The sequence below is a fragment of the Hyaena hyaena genome, unplaced genomic scaffold, assembly GCF_003009895.1.
Source record: "Hyaena hyaena isolate Hyena2069 unplaced genomic scaffold, ASM300989v1 scaffold_14, whole genome shotgun sequence".
NCBI lineage: Eukaryota > Metazoa > Chordata > Mammalia > Carnivora > Hyaenidae > Hyaena > Hyaena hyaena.
The window spans coordinates 1,249,618-1,266,643 of NW_024080646.1; the positions used below are offsets into that span (position 1 = coordinate 1,249,618).

The 17,026-nt window shown below is 38.3% G+C and overlaps 1 protein-coding gene across 2 annotated transcripts in view; it reads left to right on the forward strand.

Annotated features, from left to right (window-relative positions):
* The first annotated feature begins 6,180 nt into the window (after positions 1-6,180).
* SS18 (SS18 subunit of BAF chromatin remodeling complex) overlaps positions 6,181-17,026 on the forward strand; it is an 87,610-nt gene continuing 76,764 nt past the window's right edge. The window contains exons 1-2 of one of the 2 annotated variants that reach the window (XM_039217981.1): positions 6,181-6,572; positions 9,186-9,262. In XM_039217981.1, the coding sequence (XP_039073912.1) occupies positions 6,504-6,572; positions 9,186-9,262 (146 nt within the window). In that variant the 5' untranslated portion in view covers positions 6,181-6,503. The remainder of the gene's footprint in view (positions 6,573-9,185; positions 9,263-17,026) is intronic. The other variant, XM_039217991.1, reaches the window with a different exon arrangement.

Here is a 17,026-nt window from a genome sequence, read left to right on the forward strand (position 1 = left end):
GTCAACTGCAGACCTACTTTGTCACTATAAGTCGATTTAGCTTATAGATTCTTATATAGATGGAACCAACAGTACTCTTTTGTGTCACTTTTTCTATGCAATCTAATGTTTTTGAGATTCACCCATTTTGCTGTGTATATTCATAGTCTAGCCCTTTTTATTCCTGAGTAGAATTCTATTATATAAATGTATCATAATTTATTTATCCATTCACCTGTGTTGAATATTTGAGTTGTTTCTAACTTGACAATATTTTATCAAAGGTGCTATGAATACTCATGTACCAGGCTTGGGGTGGGCAATACATTTTCCTTTCTTTTGGGTAAGGAATAAATACCCAAGGTCGCAATTGCTGGACAATACGATAACTGTGTATTTAACTTTATAATAATTACTAGTTGTTTTTCTGTGTGGTTGTATCATTTCTACTCCCACAGGCAATAGATGAATGTTCCTAGTTGTTCCACATACTTTCTGAAGTGTGATGATGTCACTCTTTTTAATTCTGGCAGTTTTAGCGGGTATGTAGTGGTTTTTCAGTATGACTTTAATTTACATTTCCATGATGATTAATGATGGAGAACAAGTTTTCATGTGTCTATTGGGCACTCGTAAATCATTTCCAAGTCTTTTGTCCATTTTGTTAGTAGGGTTGTTTGTCTTATTGAGTTGTAGGAGTTCTTTATATATTCTAGATACAAATTCTTTGTTTAATGTCTCATAAATTCATTATCTTTTCTCCCAGATTCTGGCTTGCCTTTTCATTTTCTTATGATATCTTTGAGGAACAGAGTTTTTAATTTAATTTTTAGTTTTCATTTTGTTTAGTAATCTCTGTACCCAATGAGGGCTCTAACTTATGACCTCGAGATCAGGAGTCCTATGCTCTACTGACTGACTCAGCAAGGTGTCCCCCAGAGTTTTTAGTTTTAATGAAACTCAGTTTATCAAATTTTTCTTTTATGCTTCTTGCCTTTTGTTTCTTATCTAAGAAATGTGTGCTTCACTCAAGATCATGAAAATTCTTTGTTTTTTTGCAGAAGTTTTATAATTTTACTTTTATTTTTGTTTATTTTTAAAATTAAAAATAAATTATTTCTGAGAGAGAGTGTGAGCAGGGGAGGGTCAGAGAGAGAGGGAGACAGAATCTGAAGCAGACTCCAGGATCCGAGCTAGCTGTCAGCACAGAGCCCAACGTGGGGCTCGAACCCACAAACCGTGAGATCATGACCTGAGCCAAAGTCGGACGCTCAACCGACTGAGCCACCCAGACGCCCTTATAGTGTGACTTTTAAAACAGTTTTTTAAAGTTTATTTATTTACTTTGAGAGGGCGGAGTCAGGGGGAAGGGCAGAGAGAGAGGGAGGTAAAGAATCCCAAGCAGGCTCCGCACTGTCAGCACAGAGCCTGATGTGGGGCTTGAACTCAGAAACACTGAGATCATGATCTACACTCAATGCCCAACCAACTGAGCCATCCATGCGCCCCTATAGTTTTACTTTTAAAACTTAAGACTACAATCTCTTTCAAGTTAACTTTTGTGTATATGTGAGGAAAAGGTCAAAGGACATTTTTAAAAAACACAGATATCTAGCTATTTCAAAACAATTCTTTCTTCTTTAAAGTATCTTGGCATCTATATTCGTTTACTATGGCTGTAATAAATTACCACAAACCTGGTGGCTTAAAATAATAAATTTATTCTTTCACAATTCTGGAGGCCAGAAAGCTAAAATCATGGTGTTTGCAGGACTGTATCATAATATTATGTTATTATCTTTCTTTCTTTCTTTCTTTCTTTCTTTCTTTCTTTCTTTCTTTCTTTCTCTCACTCTCCTTTCTTCCTTCCTTCCTTCCTTCCTCCCTTCTTTCTTTCTTTCTTTCTTTCTTTCTTTCTTTCTTTCTTTCTTTCTTTCTTTCTTTCTCTCTTTCTCTCTTTCTCTCTCTTTGTTTCTTTCTTTCAACATTTTATTTATTTTTGAGAGATGGGGGTGGGGAGTAAGACAGAGAGAGAGGGAGACAGAGTCCAAAGCATTCTGCAGGCTCTGAGCTTTCAGCATAGACCCAAATGTGGGGCTTAAACTCATGAACCGGGAGATCATGATCCGAGCTGAAGTTGGACTCTTGACTGACTGAGCCACCCAGGTGTCCCCATATATTTTTCTTATAATTATATCTGCCATTAGTATTGATGGGCTTTTGGAGTGATGGGAGTCTGGAGCTAATTAAAGCATGGGCTCAGGACCTGTGGGCAAAAAGATCTCCCTAGCCCCCAAATTTCTTAAGGGTAGACTGGATATTAGGTATTTTAGACCATTTCTTGTCTTGAAGTACGTATTTTTCTCTATTAGATTATTAAGTACAAATCTTATCCTTGTTTAGTAATTTACAATATCCTATGTGTTTTTACATATTTCACCCATTAAAATTGGGACAGTCTGAAAGAATCTAGCCTGAGATAATCACTTAGACAGTGGCAGTGCATAATAAATAATAATTAAACACTGTTCTTTTTTTAATGTTTATTTATTCTTGAGACAGAGCACAAGCAGCGGAGGGGGAGAGGGAGACACAGAATCAGAAGCAGGCTCCAGGCTTTGAGCTGTCAGCACAGAGCCCAATACGGGGCTCAAACCCATGTACTGTGAGATGATGACCTGAGCCGAAGTCTGATGCTCAACTGACTAAGCCACCCAAGCGCCCCTAAACACTGTTACTTTTAATAGCCTTTTAGATAGGGTCATTATTTTTCAGGAAGGTGAACACAATATGAAATGACCAGTCCAGTGACATGCCACAGGTGGGAGAACTGGGGACTCCAAACCTGTGCATTTGTCACAGTGAGTTAAGATTGAATAGAGCTTCACATAAGCGCTTGTTTTAAAAAAGCAATACTTTGTTATAGCATTAGCCTTCCAAATACATTTGATTCAGCTACTCCTTAATTCATTCAGTGTTTGTTAATGTAAGAACATGTGGAAGTGCTCCGGATAGTCTGTTTATAGTCTACATTGAATGAAACTTTCTGGAGTATTGAAAGTAGTGTTTTGAGGAGAATTAGGAAAGGTGATTTGTTTTTGCCTAGAATAATGAATATTTATATAGATATATGCTGTTCTTATAGTCTTGAAATGTCTGGAAGCCACAATTCAAAATAACTCATCAAATGCCACGGAGACTGTGAGCAGAAATATTTTGAAAGATACTACCTGAGGGGTTTTGCTCTGAGCCCAATTATGAGCAAACAGGCTTGGTCTCTGCCTCCCCCCACCCCCCCCGCTATGTTCAAGGAATTTATGGCAGTAAAAGGGCTTCAAATATTAGCAAATTTGATAGTATGAATATTGTTAATTATAAAATAATAAGTATTAAAGAAATGCTTATATGAAAGTAATCTCAATACATGTATGTTTTTTGTGAATTAAGATCATTTTTAATGCTGTGATTATAGTTTTACTAAATATTAAGCATATTCTTGGAACACTTCATTTTATCAGTTTGGTGAAATACATTTGAGGAATACAAATTCATGTAACACAAAAAATGGAAATATTTTAAAAATCAGACAATTTTTATTTTTTATTAGAAAAAATGTTTTAATGTTTATTTATTTTTGAGAGAGAGACAGAGTGCAAGCAGGGGAGGGGCAGAGAGAGAGGGAGACACAGAATCTGAACCAGGCTCCAGGCTCTGAGCTGTCAGTACTGAGCCCGAAGCAGGCCTCGAACCCATAAGCTATGAGATCCTGATCTGAGCAGAAGTCGGACGCTCGACTGACTGAGCCACCCAGGTGTCCCAAACATGGACAGTTTTCTTACATTTGTTAAATGTGTCTACATTGACTGGCATGAATAATCAAGAATGAATAGTTCATGTATTTTACTTATTCTAAACCACTGTATATGTCCTATTAGAATTATTCTTAGAAAAAAAACCTTTCACTTCTTTGTTATATGACCTCAATTCCTTCTTCAGATGCCTGAGCCAAGAGCAATCTAAATAATGGAACTGATTTTTCTGGTTGGGAAAGTGGTTGCCTGGATAGCTCAGTTTTAAGTTCCTAGAGTCATTTCTCAGACTTTGGGTCAACTTCCCATCTTCATTTTCTGTTTTCTCCTTAACTACTCTTCATTCTCCTTTTCTCTCAAATTTGGTATCACGCAATCTGTACTTTGGGATTTCTCTCTCCCCCAAACTAATGGTATCAAATGAGACAAGATTGTGCCACAAACTGTCTTTCCCCTAACTAAAGGCTCTTAACAGTTATAGACTCCAAAATTGTAAGAAAGTTCCTCCAAGTTACAGCCTTCCTGCTCGGTACCTGAATTTTCTATTTGTCCAATTCGAGCTGACCAAGGAAGGAATTCAGACAACTATTCCCACAGGTTCATGTGAAGATTTCGGTGCTATCTGCCAGGAATAAATGGAGCAGTAGGATGGTTTTATTTTTCCTACCGAAATATTGCTCTTAACAATTTAAGGTACTTTTGTGTAAACATCAAGACAGGTGTTGGACAGACTGTGTTGATGGTGGACAAGACTTATTAGTTTCTCTTCTGGATTCAATAGTTTTTCCAATGATGTGATTACAGTAAGTCTAAATGTAAGTGTTGATTTTTTGTTTTGTTTTGTTTTTAAGGTTAAGGGTAGTGAAAGACAAGAATTTGTTGACAACATCTACTATTCGTAGGTGTATAAATTATCTTCCCTTTATTCTTAGGATGGCTTGAGTCTTCATCCTTTAGATGTCAGTTTAAAGAGGCTTCTCACCCTAACTCATGTGTGTGCTCATCTTTCTTTCAGTCCCTTGTTGGCTTCTAGTCTTTCTTAGAAGTTTACATATTTACATATGTGTCTCTTCTCTGCCAGCCCTTGGAGTTTATCAGACTGTCAACTCCAAGAGGGCAGGTTCCATTGTCCATGTTATTCAGTTGTACCCTAGGTGCCTGGCATAAAGCCTAGCACCCAGAATACACCCCCGTTTGCTTCATTAATGAAACTTAGGACCTTTTGAGAAGAGCATATATTTGAAACAAATATTTTTTAAAATAAGCATTTTCCTTAATTTTTTCCAGTTTATTTAAAATTTCTTTTTTCTTAACACTTATTTTTGAGAGCGAGAGAGTGCAAGCAGGGGAGGGGCAGAAATAAAGGGAGACACAGTCTGAAGCAGGCTGCAGACTCTGAGCTGTCAGCGCAGATCACTGAGAACCCACGAACCCGTCAGATCACGATCTGAGCCAAATTCAGACGCGTAACTGACAGAGCCACCCAGGTGCTCCTCCATTTTATTTTTTATGTAAAGGAAGGGCTTGATTTTTGAGCATTAGCTTTGGGTGACATTTTACATAAACACTTCCTTTGTGTTATATGGAAGTCCAAATTTACAGAATTACCTGCCTCCCGCAACCCCCATCACATTACCAACATTTGCCTGTGTTCCTGCCATAATTAGAGACCTTTGGGTTTTCCCCCCCCCCCCCCCGCCCCCATATTTGAAGCCTGGCAATTTGGGCCTAATTTACAAGACATTAAGTACATAATTGTAAAAGAGTGAAGGTGGCCTATCTCAAAACTTAATCCCAAAGATCCAAGTCAGACGAAATCAACGCACTTTTCTGCTAAGGGTTTGTCCGAAGAAGCGAACGACTCGCCTCTGGCTCTGTAGCCAAGTTGGCCGACTGCCCCTGAGTACCAGACTCAGCCTTCGTTTCCCGATTCGGGGTCACGTTTACTTTCAAATTGTTAGGCACGCATGTGTATGCGTGCGAGACTGTGGAGTCCGAGGTGCGCCTTTGGGGCGTAGCCGGGCCGTTTAAACCAGCGAATCCGCGTTCACCTAGACCTTGCACCTCTGCGCATCTCGGCAGATGCTCCACGGGTTTGCACGAACTTGCGGGTCTTGACCTTCCTCCTTTCCTCTCCACCGTGCCCGGACAACCTGGGTCGGCCACTTCTTTCTCGGGGGCGCGGGGTGAAGATGAACTTGGAAAAGCTGAACCAGATCTAGAGCCGAGCGCCGAAACGCACTTGGAGAGGGGTTTCGGCGCGCCGAAGAGCGAGGCAAGTTGCACCCGCGCGAAAGGGGCGGGCCGGCTCGGGCCGCTCGCATTTCCTGTGACAGGGTCTGCCCCAGCCTCTCCTGCTCCCGCGGCGGCGGGACCATTTCCTGAATCGCTGAAGCGGAGGGAGGACTGGGGCGCGGCCCTACCACTAGCTCCAGAGGGAGGGGGGACCTGTCAGGAAAGGAGGAAGGACAAGGGGTCTACCTAGAGCAGGGCAGTGCTGCCGAGGCAGTGGTTCCTCGGGAGCCCGCCGAAGGAGGACTTCCACGGGCTAGAGTAACTCGTGTAGGCCAGGCCGGCCGGCTTTTCGTTGGGCGCAGGAGCATCCCCCCTGCCCGCATTCCCGAGGTGGTTCGGCCCGAGAGGCCGGCGTCTCTCCCCCAGTTTGCCGTTCACCCGGAGCGCTCGGGACTTGCCCGTAGTGGTGACGGCGGCAACATGTCTGTTGCGTTCGCAGCCCCGAGGCAGCGAGGCAAAGGGGAGATCACTCCCGCTGCGATTCAGAAGGTGAAGCCTTGTGGGGTCGGAGATGCCAGCCCATCCTGCCCTTGGGAGCGCCGCCGGGGGCCCGCCCGGGAGTCGGCCGGGCCAGGGGCGGAGGCGGGCCTGCTGGGAGGCGGTCGTGTGTGGGAACCCGAGCCGCGGGCTGTGCCTGAGTGGGTGGCGGAAGGCGGCCAGCCGGTTCTCCCACGGAGCCCTTCGTGCGTTTGGACTCTTTCCTACAGGCACAAAAGCCCAAGTAACCGCCGCGGGATTTCTCTAGGGATGGGGCGGCGTTCGGGCGGCGGGGCGCGTGCGCCCGGCGGCCGCGGCCGCGCGGGGATCGGCTGTTTGTCGGAGCCGGCGCCCCCCGCGGCCCCGCGCGTCGCTCCGGAGTTACTTTGGCGTCGCCCCGCCCAGCGCGCCGCGGCTGCTTTGCGCACACCCGATCTCGGGTCGCGGGAGGCCGAAGGGAAGTCGGAGCGCGCGGGTCGCCGCCCTCCGCTGCGCCGCGCAGTGCGGCCGACTTGGGGAGCTCGCAGGAGAACTTGGCGGGGGGACGCTGCGAGGGTCCGAGGGGCGGACGAAGGAGGGCCCCCTGGACTTCGGGGTGACCCTCGGAGTTTCCCTCTCCCTCTCGGATTCACCCCCCTATCCGTGTACATCAGCACATACTCACTGAGCGCCTACTCTAGGTGCGGAGGCTACAGTGGTGAGCCACGGTCCCTGCCCTCATGGAACTTGGAAGTCTAGGGGTGGACACCGTCTGATAATCGTGACCTATTACCGAAGTCGTGATAAATAGTCGGGGAGGAGGTGCGTCCCTTTTTAGAGGGTAGTGCTGCCCCTGTCGCTGCTGTGTTACTGCCAGTTAGGGACACAAAGGTTCTTTATTGTCCGCTACCCCGTGTTGCCTGTGAGCAAGACAGTATTCTCAATTTAATCAGCCAGACTTTGGAAAGTTACTTGCTAGGTCTAAGAGTTTACCTTAAATATTTCAGTTTTGTTATATACACGGGAATGAGGACGAAAGTTGAAGAAAAATCAACTTTACGTACCACTCAGGGCACCGATGTATGCCCAGTAGATTATGTTAATGGGCTTCTGTTCACTGTCAAGTTCTTTCTGGTGTGGCATTTGACATTTGCCCAACTGTTGCTTTATTTTATGAACACACCCGCTTGTCAGTGCTGGAAATGCAGTGCTTTCATGCAGTGCATTAGGCCAAGTCTGCAGCCTGGCAAACAGCTCCAAGTACATACAGGGAAACAGGTTTCTGAAGGGATTCACTTTCTACTTTTGGTTTTGGACTAAAAAAGTCCAGAGGTTCCTTGGTTGGTTTTCCAAAAAGAGTTTCTCTTCCATACATTTTAAGATATTTATTAGTGATTAATTCAGGATGTGCAGGTGAATTAGTTTTCATTCTTAGATGAGAAGAGAAAATGGATTCCAAATTAAGTGCCTTATTTTACAGTGTGAGGGATTGATGTTAGAAATGAGACGACATATTCTAACTGTAAAGTGTTCTCATATTCTAACTGTGAAGTGTGTTAGGGTGAGGAATCGACTGAGAAGATGTGCTGTGAAATCATTAGACTGGACTAATGGATTTTAAAGACACATTTTTTTTTGACATTAAGTGATTTTATTTAAGAAATAAGTACACTTTTTGGAAGAGCATGTCAGTATTTTTTTTTTTTCCTAGCAAGTGAAGATTATGGTTCATATGAAGGAAGAGAGTCACAATGTTACGTGAATTTTTAAAATTGAAAGATCTACGTTAAATTTTTGAGAGAGTGATTTTCGCATTATACTTTATGCTTCTTGAGTTTTGGAAATGTGGGACAACTTCAGGAGGGACGTCTACTCCTGTCCCTTGACATTAAGATAATCTAAGACCCTGGAATCATAAGTGCTTTGCAGAGGATTGCAAAATTGGCACTAAAACTCACTGGCGTTTTCATTGCTATATAAGTATTCTTTCCTCAATGCCACCTTGGTTAGATGAATTATTTAACCCTTAAAGCCAATATCGCTTTGAATTGCTGTGAGACCATAGAATGATAAATTGATAATGCATTTTGTTTTTGAACTTTTGGGACAGCTTAGTTATAAAGTAAGCTCATAAAGTCTGTAGTAAATATTATACATGCTTATAAATTATCATATTTGATTACTCCATATTTGGAGAATCATAGAACCATACTGCATACGACAGGGAAATTAGCCAGCTATCTCCTCAAGCTTTATGGGCTACAATTTCATGTATTCATTGAGGATAAGAACAAAGTTTTCTTTACTACTGCAAAGCGTTAAGAATGATGCAAAGTCAACTTAGACCCTTAACTTTTAGTCATGACAGGCTAAAGTTTCTGTTACAGGTAGTTGAGGTAATAAAATGTTTGAATGCAAAAGAAACCCCTTCTGGGCTTCAGGAGATAATTCAGAGGGAGAATAATTGGAATAGAGTTATTTAAAAATTGTTGACTAAACGTACCATTCCAGGGGTATGGAATGAATATTTAAAGACCTGAATGGATTCAGTTGCTATAAATAAACATTTCTAGATATCTAAAGGATTTTTAAAAATTTAACATGATGCACTAGATTTACAATAAACTTTTTCTAATTTCATTTCAGATGTTGGATGAAAATAACCATCTTATTCAGTGTATAATGGACTATCAGAATAAAGGAAAGACTTCAGAGTGTTCTCAGTAAGAATGATATGAAAAATTTTATGTGTTCATTTTTCTTGGTTAATTTTTTGCATTTCTTTTTAATAACAGCTTTACTGAGATGTAATTCACATTCCATGTAATTCAACAGTTTTAAAGTGTACAATTCAAAGCTTTTAGTGTATTCATAGAATTGTATTATCATCACTTCAGTCTATTTTAGAGCATTTTCATCATCTCCAAAAGAATCCTATACCCATTAGCAGTTACCCTCCATTCTTACCTAATCTCTCACCCCTTGACAACCACTAATCTGCTTCTGTCTGTGTAGATTTACCTATTGTGAACATTTTATTTAATGGATATATACAACATACGGCCTTTTTTGACTGAGTTCTTTTACTTAGCATAATATTTTTCTAGATTCATCCATGTTGAAGTATACATTAATACTTCCTATTACTGAATAATTGTTCATTGTATGGTTATACCATATTTTATTTAACCAACTATAGTGGACATTTGGGTTTTCATTTCTTGGCTATTATGAATAATGCTTCTATTAACATTAGTGTATACATTTTTATGACTTCCTGATTCTTACAAAAGAAAAATTTGTTCTTTGGGATGCAGTGGGTATCTTTTTTTCTTTTTTTAAACTTATCTTGGGGCGCCTGGGTGGCCCAGTCAGCTGAGCGTCCGACTGCAGCTCAGGTCATGATCTCACGGTTCGTGGGTTCAAGCCCCATCTCGGGCTCTGTGCTGACAGCCAGCTCAGAGCCTGGAGCCTGTTTCAGATTCTGCATCTCCCTCTGTCTCTGACCCTCCCCTGCTCACGCTGTGTCTCTGTCTCTCTCACTCTTCTCAGAAATAAATAAAACATTAAAAAAACTAAAAAAAAAACTTACCTTGCATTGTAAAATAATGACTTCAAATTTGTGTGTTGCTTGATGTGTGGAAACGTTAGATCTTCACATATATTGATTATTTAGTTACATCCATATATGTGGTTAAGAAAGCAAATAGAGAATTGGTTATCATTCATAAGAACCAAACTTGTTATTTTGAAATGATGTGTTGGAAATAAATGATATTCTTAATAGAATCTGATGTAGTAGAGTGAGCTGAGTATTTTATCAAAAGTCTCTAGAATACCACTCTCCAGTAGAAATGTATTGCAAACCACAAATGCAATTTTATATTTGTTGGTAAGACACATTAAACAAGTAAAAAGAAACAAGAGAATGTAATTTTAATAACGTATTTTACGTAACCTGTTATTTCCAAAATAATACCACTTTGATACATAATCAGTATCATATTCAAAACATAATCAGTATAAATATATTGTTATTATTTTTTTTTTAAGTTTGTTTATTTTGAGAGAGAGCAAGAGAGCATGAGCAGGGGATGTGTAGAGAGAGAGGGAGAGCAAGAATCCCAAGCAAGCTTTGCAGTATCAGTGCAGAGCCTGACGCAGGGCCTGAGCTCACAAACTGAGATCATGACCTGAGCCAAAATCGGGAGTTGTGCACTTAACCAACTGAGCCACCCAGAGGCCCCAGCATATATTGAGATAGTTTACGTTCTTTTGTTTCATATCTAGTCTTTGAAATCTCTTGTAAATCTTACTCTAAAAGCACGTCATTTTGAACCAGCCACATTTCATTCTACCTACTGGCTACTTATTGGACAACACAGCTCTAGAATATTTTATTCACACCATAGTTTTGTGACACATCTGTCTTTCCTAGAGATCCCCCTGGTCTGTTCTCAAGTAGATTTTCCCAACAACCCTGATTTGGCTCCACATAGGCCTTCCTTATGCTGGACTTTTGCTATCACTTGATTCATACTTTATCTAATTTTGAGTTTCTTGTGGTTACTTTGTCTTTTTTGTTTTTGCTTAAAATTATTTTTGCAGTGAAAAGTCATGTAGAAAGTCATTGTATAAAGCATATCATAAGGTATAAGTCTGTAGAGGTTAAAGCAAGTCACATTTTACTTTTTACTCTTAGGCTTCTCTCCTTTCCATAGAGGTAACTACTTTTAATGGTTTAGTTCCTGTCCTTCCAAACATTTTTTATGCATTTACACAAAATGCCCAATTTTTAATGGGTTAGAATTTTATAAATGGAATGGCTGGGTCAAAGACCATACAAAATTGCCAAATTACCCCACAAAAAAAGATTGTACTAGTTTGCTTTCTCCTAGCCCGGTTTCAGAGCCTTGGTTTTCAACACCCTCTGCCAGCATTGAGTATTAGTCATCTTGCAAAACATTTTGCACATCTGATGGGTGAAAAGTGGTATCTTTTTCTAAAAGTTTTTATTTTGAAATAATTTAATTCTTACAAAAAAGTTTTAAAAATAGCATAAGAAATTCTTGTATGCCCTTCCCTGAAATTCCTTAAATGTTAACATCTTGCTTTTTTACTCACTTTTTCCCCATAGCATTCATTTCTTCTCCATATTGTTTCTCTGAAACATTTAAGAATAAATTGCAGCCATGAATCTCCCTTACCTTTAACTACCTCAGTGTGTATTTCATGAAAACAGGCCCAAATTCTTAAATAATGAGAGTATAGTTGTTAAAATTAAGAATCCAATACTATTATCTAAACTTCAGGCCTGTTTAAAATTTTGCCAGTTGTCTCATTAGTATATATTTTTTAGGTCTAGGATCCAGTGCAGGATCAGATATTGCATATTATTGTCTCATGCCTTAAGTATATTTTTGATCTGGAACCAGTCTTCAGTCTGTTATTGTTCATGTTATTGATGTTGTTGAAGAGGACATAGCAGTTATTTCGTGGAATGTCCCTCATTTTGGGTTTGACTGGTGTTTCCCTTGATTAGATTCATGTTGTATACTTTTGGCAAGTGCATCACGAAAACGTTGTTGTGTCCTTCTCAGGGCATTCTCAAATAGCTGTGTGAAAGTAAGAATTTCCGCCCAGTATTTGAGAATTTTAATCAGTTAAGGTGATGTCAATTTCTCCACTGTGAAGTTATTTTTTCTTTATATTTCATATGTGTATCTTGTTGGGGAGATACCTTGAGACATACAAAAGCTCTTTTGTACTTTCTCTTTTTTTCTTCTCCTTTTGTCACACATTACTTTTAGCACCCACCATCCGATGATTCTTGAGTGAAACAGTTGTTACTGTAGTGGTTGCAGATAGTGTCTAAATCCATCCTGCCTTCCACATTTATTTGAAATCCCATTCTAAGGAAAAAATTTGTTTTCTGCCCCCATTCATTCATTTATATCTGAATGGACTTATGGATTCTTAACTGTGTTCTTTAGGTTATATATTATTCTATTTTCTTTCTTAAATTGTTTCTAATGTTGGCCACTGGAGCCCTTCAAGATGGCTTTTTCATATGCATCCATTATTTTTTGAGCATTTTCTTAATTTTTTGCACCGGAAAATGTTCTAGGCTCATCTTGTACTTCTTCCTGTCCCAGTTTGGAATCACCCATTTCTTCAAAGCCCTGATTCTTTTTTAGAGAATGATATTTAGAAACTTAAGTCTGAGAACTAGGATATTTTACCTTCTAGTCACTTGTATATTTTGCGTTTTATATGACTATTTCCGTTATTTTATGTATATTATTTCTTCAATGAATCATATCTGTTTATATTTCCAAATATTCTTTTTTTAAAGATTTTATTTTTAATTAATCTCTACACACAATGTGAGGCTCAAACCTATAACTCTGAGATCAAGGGTCACATGCTCTCCTGACTGAGCTAGCCAAGCACCCTTATTTTAAAATAGTGTTTAAAAAATAATTAGCTGATCTATTTCCTTAGTTTAAGTATGGATAGTAATCAGTAGTAAGGAGATCACTATCTTAGATCAGCCATGGGATAATAAAAGTTGACAGGCTCTGATTAGAATACTTATTTTCACCTATGGCTTTCTAAACTGCCAGACCTAGCTACGGGATTTTGTGGCATAGGGCTGATTGAGTTTCTTGAAGGACTCAGCAATACATGGCATGGATGGGAGTGTTCAGATCTAGAATCAACTTGTCAAACTTGAGTCAGCAAAAGTTTATACTGTTTTATTCTTTTTTTTATACTGTTTTATTCTTTATGTGCTCAGCTTTTTTGTGTGTATATGATTATTTCCCCCTTGTTTGCATATTGGAATAGACCTCATTTTCTTTTTTAAAAAATGTTTTAATATTTTTAAAATTTATTTCTGAGAGAGAGAGAGAGTGTGAGCAGGGGAGGGTCAGAGAGAGAGGGAGACACAGAATGTGAAACAGGCTCCAAGCTCTGAGTTAGCTGTCAGCACAGAGCCCGATGCGGGGTTCTAACCCATGAACTGCGAGATCATGACCTGAGCCGAAGTCGGACGTTCAACCGACTGAGCCACCCAGGTGCCCCGGAATAGACCTCGTTTTCTCACATGTTTTGTGCAGATGGGGCTTAAATTGATTTAAATAGTTTTAACACTTTGCTTTTCCTGATAGATTTAATTTCATTCTTAGAGTTCCTTAGATAGTCTTTCTTTTTCAATTTGTTAGTGTTGTTTTGTGAGTGAAGAGAAAAAAAAATTCCTTCTTTCAACCTGAGGTATTTTTTTCTTGCATTAGGAGAAAGAAAAGGAAAATGAAGAGGAAATGAATAAATGACAGGCATCTGGGAATTGATAGCTCAGTTTTAATTAAACAGTCCCTTAAGATGTGATAACTTTGCTTCAAACTTTTTTAAATATAAAATAACTTTATTTTTATGAAAGCAGCATGTGAATTGTAGAAAATTAAAAAACACAGATAACATAAAAATGAGATATCAAACACTGTATTCTCACCACCTAAAGATTTTTCACTAGTAACATCTTTGTATATATTGCTGTATCTTTCCTTATCTACGTACACACACAGTCCTGGTACACTCAATAAAGTTAGGAAATCACTTATGGAGCTTGCATGCACAGATCCTCTTCCCTTTAAATTCTGATAACATGTGTGAGAATGTATTAAATGTATTATTGCTCTATATGGTAGTGTTTGATTCGAGCATTTTTTAAATCAACTTATATATTTACTTAAATCAGCCCTTATTTTTTTTGTATTTTATTATGGGTGCAACTCTCAGAGGGTCCTGTAAGTGGTTTTCATGCAAAAATTTTGTATTAATCATTATATAAAAGGACTTAGTTTTAAATCTCCAGTAATGAAGGTAACTTTTATTCTGTAAATTATATTTCTATTGTCTTATAAATACAATCTTCATAGCTTCTTGGTAAAGGTTTATTGTTAAAAGTAAGATCTGACTTTTTCAGGTTTTTAGTTACATAAATAAATTTAACAGTGGTTATTTTATGTTATTCAAGATAATTGATGGAGTGGTTCTTAGTGGAATCTTTGGAAAGTGCAACTGCCTCTCATGTAATAGGTTAATAATTATGGGTGTATTGTAATATCTGCGAGTATTTAGTAGGAAGTTACCATCATCAAGCGTAAAATGTTGAAATGTTTTTATCTGCCCTTATCATTATCCACTCAGTTTTCTTTTGTTAACATAGACTATTTCAGAGATAATAAGCATGCACATTAAAAACGTATACTACTTCAGTGATAAGTGTAATAGTATTTGTAAAATTTCTTAGGAAAATGTTTCTTTAATATTTATAGAAGAATCTACTTTTTATTATCCTTTCATTGGGGTCAGCTGAAGCCAAATTCTTTGGAATATTTATTTATTACTTTTTGGGTGACATACACAAACTTGTAAGAAAATATGTATATATACTACCTTTTCATTACTATTCATCTTTGAGTCTTAAATGATCTTAGAAAGAGCTTATTTGTTGAATGGTGTAAAAATAATGCAGTTTTACAACAAAGAAAACCTACTGAAGTTAGGTAAGATATCTTACATTAGGTAAGAAGATTTAGGCCTATTGGGACAATTGGAGTAATTTGAATGGGTTCTGTGGATTAGATGGTATTATTGTATGAACATTGGTTTATTGTACTGTGATTGTATATGAGAATTTCCTTGTTTGGGGGAAATTGACACTGATGTGTTATAAGTAATGGGATATTATGTTTGTAACTGACTCTCAAAAGGTTTTGAAAAAAGTGTGTGTGTGTGCTTGCATATGTGCTTATATTGGTGTGTTTGTGTTTAGAGATGGACTAAGACATGTGAAATGCCAGTGATTGGGGAATGTGGGAGAAAGATATTTGGGAGTTCTTTATACTGTCCTTAAAACAGTAAGTTTAAAATTATCAGAATTAAAAGTTACAAAGATTTAGGTTTGGGGAAATGTCTTAAAGTACTCCATAAATGATGCTCTATTTATAGATGTTTAGAACCACAAGGGACTTTGGAGATGTACTTTAACTCTCATTATGTTACAAATGAGGCTTTAAGACCTTGGCAGATTAGATTTAACAGTATTTTAACATTGACTTGTTAAGTACTAATCAGCATGACTAAAATTTTTCTTAAAGGGTCAGAGAGGAAACCATAGTCTCTTAGTAAGGTTTGTTATTTTTACTTTTTCAGGGTGGTCAGCAAATCTCTTATCTGTATATATTTAAGCCATATTAATACTCAGAGAAGAAAAGAAAAACTTCAAGGAGTAGATTTTAAAATGGGTTATATGTTCTAATTAAAAAATGGCAAGATTTTGGAACCCTGTATCTTAAGTTGCATTCAAGATCTCTACGGAATAATGAAGTAGTTTCAGCTAGTGGTGCCTGTTAGTGCTGTTTGGAGAATTTTGACAACATAATTAACCATTATGAATAGATCAATACAATTTAATCATTTCTGGTCCTTTTTAAATATAAACATCACTGTACAAACATATGATTTCTGATTGAGCAACATAGTGTAATATGTGAGGAGGAGCATTAACAGCCTAGACTTGTTTTTAAAAAACAATAACAAAAACAAAAGGAAACAAACTTTGGGAAGTGTTGGGTATGTGTATTACCTTGATTTGTGGTGATGGTAATCACAGGTGTTTGTATACGCCCAAACTCATCTAATTGTACAAATTAAATATGTGTGGTTCTTTGTATACTAGTTATACTTCAGTAAACCTGTAAAAAAAAAAAAAGAGCATACACTTCTTAGGAAAATTTAAGATGATTGAGAAATAAGGTTTTTTTTTTTTCTCTAATAAGAAAAAAGTAATGAAACCAGTTCTAATAGAAACAAAATAATGCAGCAGAAACTTTACGAGGATTCCTTATATAGTGTCTAGAGAATGACTTCATTTGGGATTTGTATTCGAAGACTTTGTTTAGGTGAATAAAGTTCTTTTATTTTCATTATTTTCATTTGTATTTAATGTTTCTCAGTAAACAGAATTCTAAAACAGCCTAACAATTTGGTATAGAATTTAAGCTTGTATTTGGAGGGTTGACAAAACACTAGTAACTGCATCACTACTAATTTGCAGAGGGTTAGCGAAACCAGTTCATAAGATCACAGTGAACAAGTTTACCCACTTCATTGCAGTAGTGAGAATTTGCTCTATTTTTTAAAGTAAATTCTTAATGATATTAGTGCCCTATTATTTTGCCTATTTATATACATATGTAATTGAAGACACCTGTTCATTGTCTTCTCTATATGCTGAGCCCCAGTAGATGGGCAGTATAACTGTGGCAGGCATACCTTGTTGGTCGCTGTTTCAGGAGAAGGAAAAATTGTGTGGTTCCTACCTCCTTGCTGACATTTTTAGCAGAGCATGTTGCCTGTACTTGGATTTGAAGTTCTTGGCAACATGAAAATGTCAGAGGGAAGGGAATAAACATACCAGT